At 50.7% G+C, this 14,484-nt stretch overlaps 1 protein-coding gene across 6 annotated transcripts in view; it reads left to right on the top strand.

Moving 5' to 3' along the window:
• STARD9 (StAR related lipid transfer domain containing 9) overlaps positions 1-14,484 on the top strand; it is a 111,283-nt gene that overhangs the window by 67,878 nt on the left and 28,921 nt on the right. Inside the window, exons 13-22 of one of the 6 annotated variants that reach the window (XM_064485675.1) lie at positions 167-264; positions 1,001-1,078; positions 1,508-1,579; positions 3,845-4,024; positions 7,140-7,191; positions 7,525-7,662; positions 8,106-8,188; positions 8,319-8,422; positions 13,230-13,420; positions 13,882-14,359. In XM_064485675.1, the coding sequence (XP_064341745.1) occupies positions 167-264; positions 1,001-1,078; positions 1,508-1,579; positions 3,845-4,024; positions 7,140-7,191; positions 7,525-7,662; positions 8,106-8,188; positions 8,319-8,422; positions 13,230-13,420; positions 13,882-14,359 (1,474 nt within the window). Of the gene's footprint in view, positions 1-166; positions 265-1,000; positions 1,079-1,507; positions 1,580-3,844; positions 4,025-6,691; positions 6,713-7,139; positions 7,192-7,524; positions 7,663-8,105; positions 8,189-8,318; positions 8,423-13,216; positions 13,421-13,881; positions 14,360-14,484 lie in introns of those variants that run through there. The other 5 variants (XM_064485678.1, XM_064485676.1, XM_064485677.1 and 2 more) reach the window with 5 other exon arrangements.

The following is a 14,484-nucleotide window of genomic DNA, read 5'->3' as shown; positions in this document are numbered from 1 at the left end:
ATGCCAGAGCTGGTTCTGTGTTGGGACTGGTGCTCTGCCTCAGAGAAAGGGCCACGGCCGTTTCATCAAGGGTCTCATACAGCGTGAGCGATGGCAGCAAGGCAAGCGGTCATGGGCTGGGTCGGAAGGGCTTAGCGTGTTTTTTTAACTTTCTCCTTTACCTCAGCCGTGTCTCCTGCACACACTAGCTACAGTGAGACCATGAGCACGTTGAGATATGCATCCAATGCCAAAAACATCATCAACAAGCCACGAGTAAATGAGGTGAGACCTTCACCTGAAGTCCTGGCCTCGTGTAGTTGACAGGAAGTTCTCCTTTCTCTCATTGAGGTCTTTCTCATTGTACTCACCCCAGCTGCCAAACTTGTTCTCTCCATGGTCAGAGAGTGAAATTCTTGCCACTCGAAGAAAGATGATTTTAAAGTTTCTGTTTTAACTGCTTTTATTCTGAGTTTATGTTGATGTATGCCTTTTTTTCCTATGCAAATTGCAGTGACTTTTCTGTTTTGGGCTTAAAGGAGCACATGAGAAGTTCTTTAGTTTTGAAAGCTGAATGATAATGAGAATATTCCCAAAGTTCCTTGTCTGCTTTGCAATTTCAGTGAAAAGTTCCAGGACAGGAAATCACAAACTGGTGGCCAGACACACATAGCCCAGTATACATACCTTTGCATTTGTGTTCCCTGCCTGCCTTCCTGCTCTAGGACAGTGATTCTCAAACTTTAGTGTGTTTCAGGATCACTTGGAGGTTTTGTTAAACCACAGGTGGGTCCCAGCCCTCAAGAGTTTCTGACTTAATAAGTGTTGTTGAGGGACAGAATTTGCATTTCTGACAAGTACCTAGGTGAAGTTGATGCTGGTCCCAGGACCACACTTTGAGAAGACTGCCCAGAAGTTACCCCAAAGGAGTAATCTGCTTCTTCCATACTAACTGCATGTAGCATCTCACAGCCATTCCAGACCTGATATCAATCGGTGGTGACTGAGTTCTCTGTTTCAGGATGCGAACGTAAAGTTGATCAGAGAGCTCAGGGAGGAGATAGGAAGACTGAAAGCCGTGCTGCGGAGCTTCGAGTTGGTATGTGGGCAGTCAGGATTTTTCTGTCCTCAGGAGCCCCTTTTCTTCTGCAGAGGGTCTGAGTCCTGCTGCCCTCTGTGTTCTCAGTGAGGTGACACTTGTGGGGCCGGGGAAAAAGCAGAGACAGGACGGGGACTACTCTGATTACCTGTGTAGTTTCGGATGGAGTGGGCACCCTCTCACTGTATCTTCTCTGCTGTCCAAAGGGCGTTTGCCTGAGTGGCCCCTGTTCTCTATGTGGGCAGATAGGGGGGCCGCGGCCCTCGAGAATAAATTTCCTTGAATTCTCCTTTGTACCAATCTGAGCCCAAATACTTGGGCTTCTGATTTGTTTCTGATTATAATTGTAAAGTCTTTTCTTCACTTACATCTCGTCTTCCTTCACAAGTGTGAGGGTGGGACCCACAAAGCACATCTCTCTCTGTGCAGAGAAACTTCCGTTCATTGAATGAGGGAAAGGATGAAAACCTGAAGGAGTTGGTTCTCCAAAATGAATTGAAGGTGGGTGTCTTGAGGGGACTCTGTTGTGCTTTACATCACCTTAGTAACAGATGTGACCTTCCATTATTCCTGAGCCAGGACTGCTCCCTCGCCAGGATAGAGAGCTTCTATCTGGAGACAGCTTTTGTCTCCGCTGAGCCTTGAGTTGGAGGATGTGTCTGTCTTAGGGCTGACGACTGGCTTTCTAACTCTGTTCTCTCAGGAGATCATAATTCCCTTGGGATAGTAACAGTAGCCTAGAAAAAAATTATTTTCCAGTCAGTAAATCAACTGAGTGACATATATATTCATTGAGCACCAAAGAGGTGCTTAGCATGATGCTGTAGGAGATACAAAGAAGCCCCTGCCCTCCAGTGGCTTGCAGTCTAGTTGGAAACACATTTAAAGAATGGTTAAATGTCATAACTTATGTGAGTTAGACAAGAATTGCTTAGGAAGGAAGAAATCATAATGGCCTGGAATTTTCAGTGCTGGCATCAGTGCTGGAGTTGGAACTTGAACTGGACCTTGAAGGATGGATAGATTCTGTTAGACAGGGAGAAAGGTGAAGCATCAGGGTGAGAGAGGGTTAACATAAGCAAAGCCATGGAAGGGAGAGACTGGGCTGGTGTGAGTGGAAGCACAGGGCATGAGGAAGACTTAGCCGGCTGGTAGAGAGTAGTGGAGGGAAGGTTAGGGCCAGTTAGGAAGTTTGAACTTGACATAAGCAGGATGAATCATGGCTTCTTGAACCAAGTTGGTGACATACTAGAGAAGTATATTGGGGAAATAAGTATGACATTTGCGTATAGGATGAATTGGGGGCTCGAAGCAGAGAGACCAACAAGGAAAGAGACCCGCTGAGGATGAGGACAAGACATTTTGGAAGATTCAGTTAAATGGTGATTCCCAGAGACATTTGAAAGGAAGAAGTGGCAGGCATTATTTGGTGACAGGTTAGATTTAGGTCTTACAAATGAATGTTCCAGTTTACAATATTCTACTTCATCATCCTGTACATTTTTTAAGTATCCTGGCTATGTCAGTATTCTGTTACCCAAACTAAACTTTAGGACCACATCACAGTTCCAGAAGTTTCTCAAAAATTGTATGTTTAGCTATATTCTGATTTTTGGTTCAGAAAATATCATCCCTCTATATATAAGAAATGAAATAGGAGAGTTAAATTATTTCAGGCTTATTAGCATTTTTATGTTATACAGGCCGGCAGACCTGGACTTGAACCTGCCACTTGCTGGCCTTATGACTTTAGGCAGGTAGGGGTGGGTGATGAAGGCCGGCCACGGGGAGGTGTGTTCAGCAGTGCCCCCGCAGGGACTGTGCCCAGCCGCCCACCTCTGCCAGGTCCCAGTCCAGTCCAGCCCTTCAGGAGTACCCTGTAGTTTTCAAACTTCAATGCAGTGATTATAATATTAAAAAGGTTATTTCTAGGGTACATAAATTACTTGTACCTGAACTTGGCATGATTCTTTTTTCTTAAGTTTTCTCTTTATGAAAGAAGGACTTAGCTGAATCCAGTTCTTTTTCCTGGGCCTCCTCAGTTCTTCCACTGCCAGGAGAGGCTTCCTGCATAAGCATCAGTTTCCACCATAACAAGGAAAAAGGACCCTACATTCAACATTGTTCCTTCACATTTGCCCAGTAGTCTTAGCTTAAGGCCACTAAGCCTGGGTATATTTATTTGTAAAACTGTTCCTGATCCATAGTAAGCCCTCAGTATTTTGTTATTACTGTTATTATTTTATTACTGCGTGGTCTTTTGGACCAGTTTCATATAGTCTTCATTCTCCCTGGGAGAATTCCTCTCGGGGCTTTGTGGATCTCTGAGGTGCGTGCAAGCTTATGTTACAGCTCAAGGCGCTGCCCCTTGGGAAAGAAGCTTTTGGTCACAAGAGGCGGCTCATGTAGGCGAGGACGAGGAGAGAGGAATTCAAACATGTCTGACCAACATTCCCAACTCATTTTTAAAAATAACATTTATGGTGCTTTTTTCTAATTATAAAAACAAGGCCTGCTCATTGTAGAAAACTTTAAAAATAGCATTTACTGAGAGGGTTTCTATTTATGAAAGTAACACTTGATTATTGAGGAAAGCTTAGAAAATGTAGACAGCTCACCAAGGAGGTACAAGGGCCCATCTGGAGCCTGGAACAGTAACAGGGAGGAAAGCGAGGAAGTGATGACGTGAGGAGTTGGGCAGGGTGGCATCGGACCCTCGGTCTGCTCTGTGCTAAGTGTCCACCACCACTTCCTCTGCCTCCGCAGATTGACCAGCTGACCAAAGACTGGACCCGGAAGTGGAACGAGTGGAAGGCCCTGGTGGAGCATTACAGAGTGGACATCAACAGGAGGAGGGCCGGGCTGGTCATCGACTCCAGCCTGCCGCACCTCATGGCCTTGGAAGACGACGTGCTCAGCACGGGTGTCGTGCTCTATCACCTCAAGGTGAGTGGGAGGGCGCCCCTCCCTGAGCTGCCAGCCCCACAGGTCAGGGAGGGAGCCATGCACCTGTGAACTGAGACAGAGGCCACAGAGCTGCCCCCAGGTGTGCCCTCAGGAGGCTGGGCCTGCCAGCCACAGCAGTGATCTGTTTTGCTTTTGTATGAACAGAGCAGAAGACCAGAAGTCAGAATAGTCGTTTGCTTTTCAGCTGCTCCTCCTGTTGCTCTTACTTTTGTTCTCTGTGCCTTCCTCATTTTAAAGGAAGAATGATGCTGCTTTCATTCCTTTTATGGCTTCATGAAGCACAGGAGTGCAGCCATGGATGTGAAAACCTAACCTCGAAATCCCATCGGCACTCCTGAGCTCTCTCCACAAACGCAGGCTGCACACAGACAGCTTTCAGAGGCTAAAGGGGGTCCAAAGATCTGAAACAGTTTCCTTCCGACACTTGCCCACTTCATTCAACTCCCACCTCCCTATTATTTGGTTTACCTGGGAAAGAAGAAAGGAGAGAGGAAGTAGGTATAGGAAGCTTCAAGAAAGCGTGTGGGAGAGTCCAAAGAGCTGGCAGGCGGGAGAGGGGTGGCTGGGGCGTGACATGCAGCCACCCAGAGAGAACAGAATGATGGACGTGAAGCCCTTCCACAGGGACCTGGCTCCCCTGATTCTTTGTTACCAGGAGGCCAGGTCCTCATTTCTAAATGAAGCATTTTGAGAGTTAGTGACCCATGGTAGATAGAGTCAGATCCTGTCCTCATCAAAAAGGTTTGTCCTACTGTAGGACAGTCCCATGCATTGGCTGAACATACTTTAGGTGGCCAGAATCCCTGTGCTCACTGAAAATCCAATCTTCATTTTCAAAATTATCCCCAGCTGACATTTAAAAGGGTCAGAGTTTATGGGGATGTGTTATGTTGCTGTCATCCCTGGAGAAATTAGGCTGCAAATGATGCAGTGCATGGGGTAGTGAGATGTCAGCCAGGCTACTGTGTTTAGAAGCTCTGTGTTCTGAGGATAAGCCCTCAGGGAATTTGTCAGAGACCAAGCCTCTAGGCAGAAAGTGAAAGTAGCTTATTTTTTGCAGTATAAATCATCTCAGTGAGCATGCCTCAGGCAGGAGTAGCTGTTACCTTAATAACCTAAACACCAAAGCTTGTCGATCCTTCCATTAGTCAGAACCATGCGGAGAGGTTGGAGGTCAGGAAGAAACCAGATGAATTAAAACACTCAGTATTTGGATAGAACTGATAGAGCGGCGAAGCTGGAAGTCAAGTAGCAGAGCTGAGGGTAGCAGCAGAGGTTGAAGGATGGTGATGAGACCGCGTTGCAGACACAGGTGGATGATGCTGGGGTGCTGGTGTCATTGCCGAGTCAGTGCACCGAGGGGGCGCGCCCTCCTTCATGCGTTTCTGGTGAACCTGAGGAATAAGGTTTCTAATCCTGGCATTTCTGCATTTTTTTTTTGTATGCCCATCTTTTGTTTGTTTAGATCCTGGTTTGGGTAGTAGTATAACAGTAGTCATTCAAGATTCTCTGTATTTTTATTTGCTAACTTAGTTCTAGACCTAGAACTAGTCCTTAGCAACAACCTGGAAGCTGTTTTGCTTTAGGTCACCTTGGGAAGCACCTTGGATGGGAAGGGAGGAGGCCGGTGCAGCACAGGTTACTGATATCCCGGACTCCATCCTCATACTCGCCCTTGTGCTGCTGCCTCTCCCCATAGAGAGGCGTAAAGAGGCAGAGAGGGCAGCGGGCACAGGCTATGTGGTGAGTGAGTGAGAAGTGAGATGCCAGCACGGGTTTTGGTAGTTTCCGCCCTGCAGATCTAGAAGTTGTGACGTGCTGTGGCTTCTATCCCTTTGAGAGGAATGTGCCTCATCATCAGGGCTGACCCGAACCCACACAAGCACTCCTGATTTGGTTGGCGGTGTCTGGAGACCAGCATCCACGGTCTTGTGCAATCCTCAGTGACTGGGCAGGAAAGCCTGGACTCTGGCTAGTTGTGGGTGTGCGAGGGGAGTGGGGCACAGTGAGGCCAGAGCCCCGCTTTATTACTTCCTGGAGTCTTCCTTCTCACAGCAATTTTAGGGGAGCTGCAGGGACCTCCCTTCTGGCTGCTGCCAGTGAAGCCTAGAGTAGAACAAACTCTCTGGTCACTTGAGAAACATCCATCACTGGGGAGGTGGTTTGATGAGGTTGGAAAGTGTGGGTGCAGGACTCAGAGAGACCTGAATTCTATCCAGAATTCTCTTGTTTAGTATGGGGATGCCCTGGGTAGCTCATCCCCTGTCAGCTTCAGATTCCTCCCGTATAAAGGTAGGGTCATAATACCTACATTTTGGTTGTTAGAGGATTGAAGAAGAGCTGTCTGTAGAGCACTCAGCACAGTGCCCAGGGCGTAGGGAATGGTTATTCAAAATGTGATAAGTATGTATCTAAACTCGCATCTGTGTTGCCGTGTTGCCGCCTCCCACTAACAGAGCTGTGCGGTCTGACACGGCATTGCTGTAATCCAAGGGCCAAAGGCCTTGTCTTCTACTAACCCAGTGATTCACTGACACTAACTCGTTTCCCCCTCCTCTTTTCTACTCTCTTCCAGTCCTTTTTGATTCTAGATGTGCTTTTCTCCCTTTTGTGCTTTACTCTTCTTAGAATCTGGTGTCTGTTAAACTTCATCTGCGGACCAAAAAGGTAAAACTTCTGTGCTTCCATGTATCTTCATAGAATGCATGTCTCCTTGAGACTGGACCAAACTTGGACCACACTAACCTTAGCCCCTGGGAGAAAGCTATACCCGTCTGCCCACTTCCTCAGACTAGAGACTCTCTGACCAGTGGCTTAACTTTAGGCTACGGGACAGAAAGGAGTTTGCCAACACTCGTTGGACTTTGCAAAGAGCTGGTGCTGCTTTGTCATGTATTTTGTGCCTCCACCTTCTCAGGGTCTTCCTGGGCTGCAGAGTGAGTGGGCAGAGCAGTTAGAACAGCTTGGACCAATGTTGAGAAGTGGTGCAGGAAAGCAGGGGTGGGCGTGGGAAGACAGTGATGACACTCCAACAGGTGGACTCTCCTTTGGGGGCAGGACTGTCTCATTAAAACGGCTTTGTTTTTCCCTTTAGGAAGGGACGACAAAAATAGGAAGGATTGACTCAGATCAGGAACAGGACATTGGTGAGTGATGGAGCGTGTGGGTCTGACATGCTGTCTCAAGTATTCATGTCTGACGGGTTTCTTCAGAGGAACCTGGTGATGCTCTGAGAGGAAGGAATCTTTGAAGTCTGAGGGGGCTTCTCCTCTAGAGCTGCCAGGTTGTGGATCTGGGACATGAGAGGAGGAGACCTACCCCGGGGACAGTCCAGGTCTGGGCAGTTTCAGGTGGTGGCTCCTTCCTCTCTCGTCACGATGTGGGATCTTCCAGAGGTGGATTCTGATCACATGGGAAGGAGGAAGGAGGTGTTTCCTTGAGCTGAGCCCCCACCTGGGTGACCCCCACCTCTTCTGTAGTCCTGCAGGGTCAGTGGATCGAGAGAGACCACTGCACCATTACCAGCGCCTGTGGGGTTGTTGTCCTGCGGCCTGCCCGCGGGGCCCGCTGCACCGTCAATGGCCGGGAGGTCACCGCCTCCTGCCGTCTGACCCAAGGTAGGACTGTCTGCAGCCCTGTTTATGCCAGGAAGAGTGGTGGACCAGCTCCGTTCTCACGGGCCAGACCCAGAGAGCTCAGTGAGGCAGGCTTGACGAACCTCATTATCGTGATTAGTGTCACTATTACTACCACTACTGATCTATTCAAATTCTGTCTGTCCTTTGAGGCTGAGCTCAGATTCCCGCCCCCTCCACCAAGCAATCCCTAAGTGCTCCACCTGGAGCTCATCTTGCTTTCCCTTGGAGTACCAGAGCTCTGACTCGTCATTTCATTAATTCAATACATATGTTCTATAATGTGCAACAAATACATGTTACTAACTCAGCTAAATTATCAACTTATTGAGGGCAGGACTTTGTGTCACAGAACAGTGCCCTGTACATAACACGTACTCAGAACATGAGCTGGGATTGAATTCTCATTGGTCTCTGTGCCACAGGAGCAGTCATAACCCTGGGGAAAGCGCAGAAGTTCCGATTCAACCACCCAGCAGAGGCTGCCGTCCTTCGGCAGAGGAGGCAGGTGAGCGGGGTGTTTTCCACGTGGCTGCTGGCCTCCCCCTTTCTCCTGTCTTGGGGAGGAGTGGAGCTGTGGTTCTGCTGGGGTGGGGGTGATGATGGCAGCCTCACTGTGCTTCCCTCCCTGTCCCCAGGTTGGAGAGGCTGTTGGTGGCAGTGGCTCTTTGGAGTGGCTAGACTTGGATGGAGATGTCACTGCCTCCCGGTTGGGTCTCTCCCCTTTGCTTTGGAAGGAAAGGTGAGAAACAGCTGCTTATTCTGCTGTGGAACCTATTGGTTTTGCATCTCAATTCATTACAACATGGAGTGGGGATGAGATGAGTGTTGCAGCCAAGCTCTGAAAGAGTCCTGATATGAGCCAACTTGAACAAGTGCTCTGAGGATGCTGAGCTGGCTGCTCCGCTGATTGCTGGTTGGTGGGGAAGTGATCCTGGCCCTCATTCATCTCCTCTTGGGTATTGCAGCTTTCTTCATCACTGAAAGAAGATATCATTTTATGTGTCCTGTGGCTACTTTCCTCTGTCAGCAGGATTTAAATGTGGTGTGTTTGTGGGTATCTGTACTGTTGCCTCTGGACCTGCCTCCCTGTAAACCCCTGTAAGTTCTGGCCCACCTGTGTGTGAGCTCGGGTGTGTCATTAGCTCCCAGGACTGTGGCTTCCTCTGAGTTTTTAAAGTTGTGGGACTGAGAATCCTTTTTCCCTCATAACCAAGGGTCCAGAAGTACACATCAGAGGGGCAGGAACTCCAGGAACAATGTGAAAATATCTTGGGGTTCTGCCCTCTCCCACCCACTTCATCTGCCCGGTGACTGTGAAGTGTGGGGCCAGAGTTCTCTTCGTGATTTGTGGCAACTGCTTTTCTTCTTCGCACTCTTCATCCATTTGTGTGTGGAACTCCCCTCCCAGAGCTAGATGCCTTGTGGGCTGGATGCTGGGAACAGTGGTGTCCTCCTGTTCTGTAAGCCATAAGTGACTTCTGCCTTGGGGACTTCCTGTAGAAAATGTCAACAGCGGACTCAGTGCCTGCGAGACCCCTGGTGTTGGGGGCTGTTTAGCACCGTAAGCACAGGGCACTATGGTGGCCTTGGTCCCCTGCTTCCTTCACAGGGATCTGGATGCCCTTTCCTCAGGCCAGGAGCATTTGATGGCAGCTGAACATAGTGTTGGATCAGACCTTGGTAGTGAGATGTCGGGTGAGGAGCAGAAGGGCTCTGATGCAGGGAGCACGGACAGCAGGCAGGTGCTCACAGGAGGGCTGCTAAGGGCTGAAGGATGAGGCACCAGAGTCTAAGGGAGGATAATCCTAGTGTCGGGTGCCTGGGGGTCCTGAGGGGTGACAGGATGGAGCATATCAAGGCCAAGGTGGACTCAGGACTGAGGCCAAGGCTCTTGTTTTGTCAGAGTGGCCTCCCTTTTCATAGTAAGATCATGAAAGGAGGCCTTGTTCTATTGGGAAGACACACTGAGGATGTTTTTCCCAGAGTTCAGAGATTTACAGAGAAAGGCTCTGCAACTTAAAGAGCTGTGGCTGTTGAAGAGATACGTTGGAGTTGGATAAAGCTGCCTCACTCTCTGACTCTATGACAGAAAGACTGTGTGACCTTACGCAAGCTACTGAGTCTCTGAGCCTGTTTGTTCACCTATAAGTAAGGATTCTACTGTGTCTCTCCCAGGGGTCCTTATGACACTGGTTGGAAGAGTGAGTACACATGGAGTGCTCTGCCCAACATCCCACGGGCCCACTGCCTTGGAGGCTCTCGTGGGGAGCTGCCTGGGAAGGCGGCCTCCCTTTTGCTTTCCTGTCCTCCCATCTCACCCCTGCTGACCCATCCATGCCAGAGAACACTGGTTTTCCCCCGCCTTTATAAAGTCTTCTTGGGCTCTCTAGCGCCATGGGCATGATCATGACCTTTCAGTAACATCAAGAATGTACCCTTTCATTCAGAGGACAGAGCGGGATTGGAGAAGCAGGCCTCTCCCCCTCGCTGCCTCCTCTTTTCAGCACCAGCTCTGAGAGCCTGTGGGCCGGGCGGTGGGTTGTGTGGGCTCAAGCCTGTGACTGGGCAGAGGGACGAGGAGAGAACGTGAGAGTGGGGACCCCGGCACGTTGTCGGCAGGGCTCCAGTCTGGGCTTGTGGCCTTGGCTCTATGACAGTCTCTCATCTCTTGTCGGCTCCAAAGCCTCCCTGCATCCTAGGCTTTCTTTCCATTCTCTTCCTCTCTGGTGGGGAGCCTCAAAGCCGGAGCTGACTCCAGAGCCGGGGAAATGGGCCTGTTGGCCTCCTTTTCTCCCTGTGTCAGTGCTCTGGACCTGAGAGCAGTTTGTCCTTGAATACTGTTTTTGGCCCGTATTCTTGGCATTTTCCCATTTGGAAGTTTGGGAGCTTAACCTTAAGTGCCTAGAACCCGGGGTCACTGTCACTGCTGCCACCCCCACTGCTGCCTCAGCGAGTAGGCGCTGCTGCATTCTGCTGCAGAAGCTGGCTGGCCCGGCAGCCGAAAGGGCGCGAGGGAGGCCCGGTAGCAGCGGGGGTGCCAGAGTCACGCAGGGTGAAGGGCACCACCTGAGAGAAGCAGAGATCCTTGGCTGGCAGATAACTGAAGACTGGCCCTTAGTGATCTGCCCAGATGTGGAGCACAAAGTCAGCATTTTCTTTTTCACCTGCTCCCTGGGGACTTGGCTGATGTGCTTAGCGGTGGAGCCACTTTCAGACAGACAGCATGTAGCGTCTTGGGTGTGTGTGCAAGGTCTGTGGTGGTCCTCGCCGGGCTTGCTCCTGCTGTGGAGGGAGCTGCATGGGGCCTTCAGAAGCTGATGGGCTGGCTGCTGCTTTCCTGGGAGGGGAGGGAGGAGGAGCTCTCTTCTAGGGAGAAGCAGATTGTAAATCTGAGCGTAGGGGACAGGCAGAGGAGGAAGCTGAGTCCTCTCAGGAAATTCAGAATAAAGGTCCGCTCCCTGCCCTGTGTATCTGATGGTCTGGATCTTAGCGGGGTGTGTCTGAGACCCTGTGATGGGCTCGTGTTTGTAATTCAGCCATATCTGATGATCTGGATCTTAGCGGGGTGTGTCTGAGACCCTGTGATGGTCTCGTGTTTGTAATTCAGCCATATCTGTGGGAGACAAAATTTGGAGCAGCGATACAGGCATGGTACATATAAATACGTGTTTAAAATGTTTCCCACTAACTGCTCTTTCTATTCTTGCAGAGTTAACTGGCTTTTTATTCCAGTTGCCATCCCTAGCCTCTGCCCCACATGTATCGAAGGGCACCTTTCTTCTTTTCTGTACATCCCACTGTGTGTTTGGCCTTTTGCTCACAGCAGCCAGCGCCCGTCTGCCCCTGAGCACTCCCACAGGAACCTGGGCCCATCCTAGCCCTTGGACCCACAGCAGATCGAGTCACCTCACAGCATCCTTTCCAGAGAGGAGCCTGTCTTTGTGTCAGCTCCACCCACTCCCCCATCCGTCTATTCACTCTCTCTCCCAACCATCCTTCACTGTCCTCCCAAGGCTACATTAAGAAATCTTAATTTCTTCTAGGGCAGTGGCAGCGAACTTTCTCTGAAGGGCAAGAGAGTATTTTAGGCTTTGTGGGCCGTGTAGTCCCTGCTGCAGCTGCTCAGCTCTGCCAGCGAGGCACACAAGCTGCCAAGACAAGATGCAAACCACGGTGTGGCTGTGTTCCAACAACTTTATTCACAGAAATAGGCAGCAGACCACTCTGGTCTGCAGCTGTAGTTTGGGGAGCTCTGCCTTGTTACCCTCTGATTTCATCTTGCTCTGCGTAGTGGTAAAGCTCCGAAGCGGAGTGAAGCCCTTAGAGCATGCTGCTCAGACTGTTTGAGATCTGGTTCTAGGGTCAAGTCACTAGTGAGCCTCCAAGCCTGAGAGCCATGGCACCCTGGGGCTGGAACGAGGGCTGAAGGAAGGCTAAGCGAGGCCAGATTGGGCTTTTGTGTTAGCCTCTGGCAGACCTTACCCCTTCCTGGGCGCTCCCCTCTCCCCCCACCCCCAGCCGATCGCCCATGCAGTGGGCTCCTTTAGAAACCTGAGTGACATGGACAGAGAGACCCCGCAGAAACAGCGTGGGAAGCCCGTGCCTAGAAGGCATGTGTGATCCAAGGAGAGGTTAGCATGTGGGGAGAAGCTGTTAGTCTTCAGAGGAAGGCTCTGACTCATCCATGGTTACACAGGAGCCTGATGGCAGAGTAAAGCACGACTATAATCTAGATTTTTTTTTTCGGTGATGATGCCAGGGAATTAACCCAGGGGTTCTTGCAAACCAACAGAATCTTTTCAAATTTTGTACTATTGGAAAATTCCAAATACACTACAAATGATCAACTCGTGGCTAATCTTGTTTCATTTATATCCCCAACTCACATTCCCCAACACCTCCCCACTGAATCTAAACAAATCCCACACAATTTCACCAATAAACGCGTCAGCATATATCTCTGAAAGGTATGCTTGCGTCCCTCGAGTGGAGGCCAGCTCTCCTCTGTGTCTCCTGCCACATGCATGGGTTGGTGTGCATCTGAGTTCTCTCTCCTTCGGGTTGGCTGCCTCCTCCCACCAGATCTAGATGGTTTCTGCTTCAGAGAGTGGAGGTGCACTGGTAATCTCCGAACGTGGAGGGCAGTGTTTCCATTCCCACGAAGTTTCTGGAGCTTCTGCTCTACTATAATTACAACAGATTTTCAGCAGATACCTTTTTATTCTTTTTTAAAGGACAAAGTTTCTTGATTTAGCTAAAATGTTTTATGTTTTAAAAACAGCTGCTTTACTTTCCCGATTATTTTCCTTAACCAAAATGAAGTTGTGTTCCCGCTAAACTCCCAGTTTAAGAATATGCTAGGCTCAGGGCTGTTCTCCCCTCCCGCACTGTGACATCATGAGCTGCTGTGACACCGTGCCTGTGTGTCCAAGTTGCCAGAAGTCCACAGCCTCTCCGCCCTGACAAGTGAGGGCTCCCTGAGGGGGCAGAGGTGTGGACTGAGCTGGGTTTGCATTTCCCCCGGTAACCGCAGCCCCCCGTCGCAGGAGGGTGCTGGGAGAGCAGAGTGACGGGGCCCGTCAGCCCCCGAGTGCTGGAGAGACACCCCCCGGGACCCAGGTTCAGCAGCAGCAGTGCTACTTGGGGGATCTGAGGCAGCGAATCATAGCGGCACAGATTCGAGCCAGACAGACACCAGAACTGGACCGGACGAGCATCAGCCGGCGGATTAAAGACAGTAGGTGTCTGGTCTTCTTCTCTCTGTTTCACGCTGCCCCAGCCTTCTGTGTTCTCTCCTTTGTTTTCTTTGTGATATGATGGAATCTTTGGTATTAGGGGTTCTCTCCCCTCTTTTAGAGACCAGAAGCTCTTACACAGGGCTGGAAGCAAGAATAAGGGAAGGACCTTCCTTACTACCGATCAGGGTGATGGTCCTCCTGCTCGCTTCTTCGCACGCGCACACTTGTCCAGCCTCTGCTGCTGGCCCTGGTGTGTGCCTGCTGCCGAGCTGAGGCCTGGGCTTTCCTCCCCTTGCCCTGTGGTCAGGTGACCTGGCACTCCTGCCTCAGAGGGTCCTGTAGCCCTCATCCCTCGGCATCACCCTGGCCAGCTTTTCATTCTGTGCAGATGCAGCTGTGGCCGGAGGTGTCTGAGGCCAGGTAGCCAAGGGCAGGGAGGGAGGAGCTGACCTTCTATCAGGGTTCTTTTGGTTCCCAGATAAGCAGCGGCTGCTTGGAGAAGAGACCCGGCCGTCTGGCTTGCAGCAGCAGCCACAGCAGGACCGCGGAGCAGAGAGAGAAGTTGAGGCTGCCGTGCCATCTGATTCACGGTGTCGGACAGACCCTGAGACCCAACCGTCCTCCCTGGTCCAAAGCCAGAAGAGGACAGTGCAGCCACAGCTCCTGCGGAGACACACACTTAGGGTGGCAGAGCGCAGCTTCCGGCGAAGAAGGGTCTCGTTCCAGCTGGAGAGGATTGTCAAGAAGCAGAGGCTGCTGGAGGCCCACAGGAGACCGGAGCTGCTCAAGGCGCTGTGCCTGCTTCAGGATGGCCATCCCCGGAGGTGCCCCGGCCCTGGCACCCTGGTCCCAGGGCCTCAATGTAGGAGCAGATTGAGAAGTTACAGTTCTTTGAGCCTCCAAAGGCCCTGCAGCTGGCACTCACCCCAGCTACGCAGGTATAGCCAGGGGACCCTGGAAGCTCTGGCTGAGGTTTACAACTGAGTTCCCAGCCAGCAATCTTTCCTTCCCAAGGCCTCAGTTTCCTCAGTCTGTGAAATGGAAAGATGCGTCTCCTCTTCCT

Source organism: Camelus dromedarius, chromosome 5, assembly GCF_036321535.1.
Source record: "Camelus dromedarius isolate mCamDro1 chromosome 5, mCamDro1.pat, whole genome shotgun sequence".
NCBI lineage: Eukaryota > Metazoa > Chordata > Mammalia > Artiodactyla > Camelidae > Camelus > Camelus dromedarius.
This window is presented reverse-complemented; position numbering and strand designations above follow the sequence as displayed.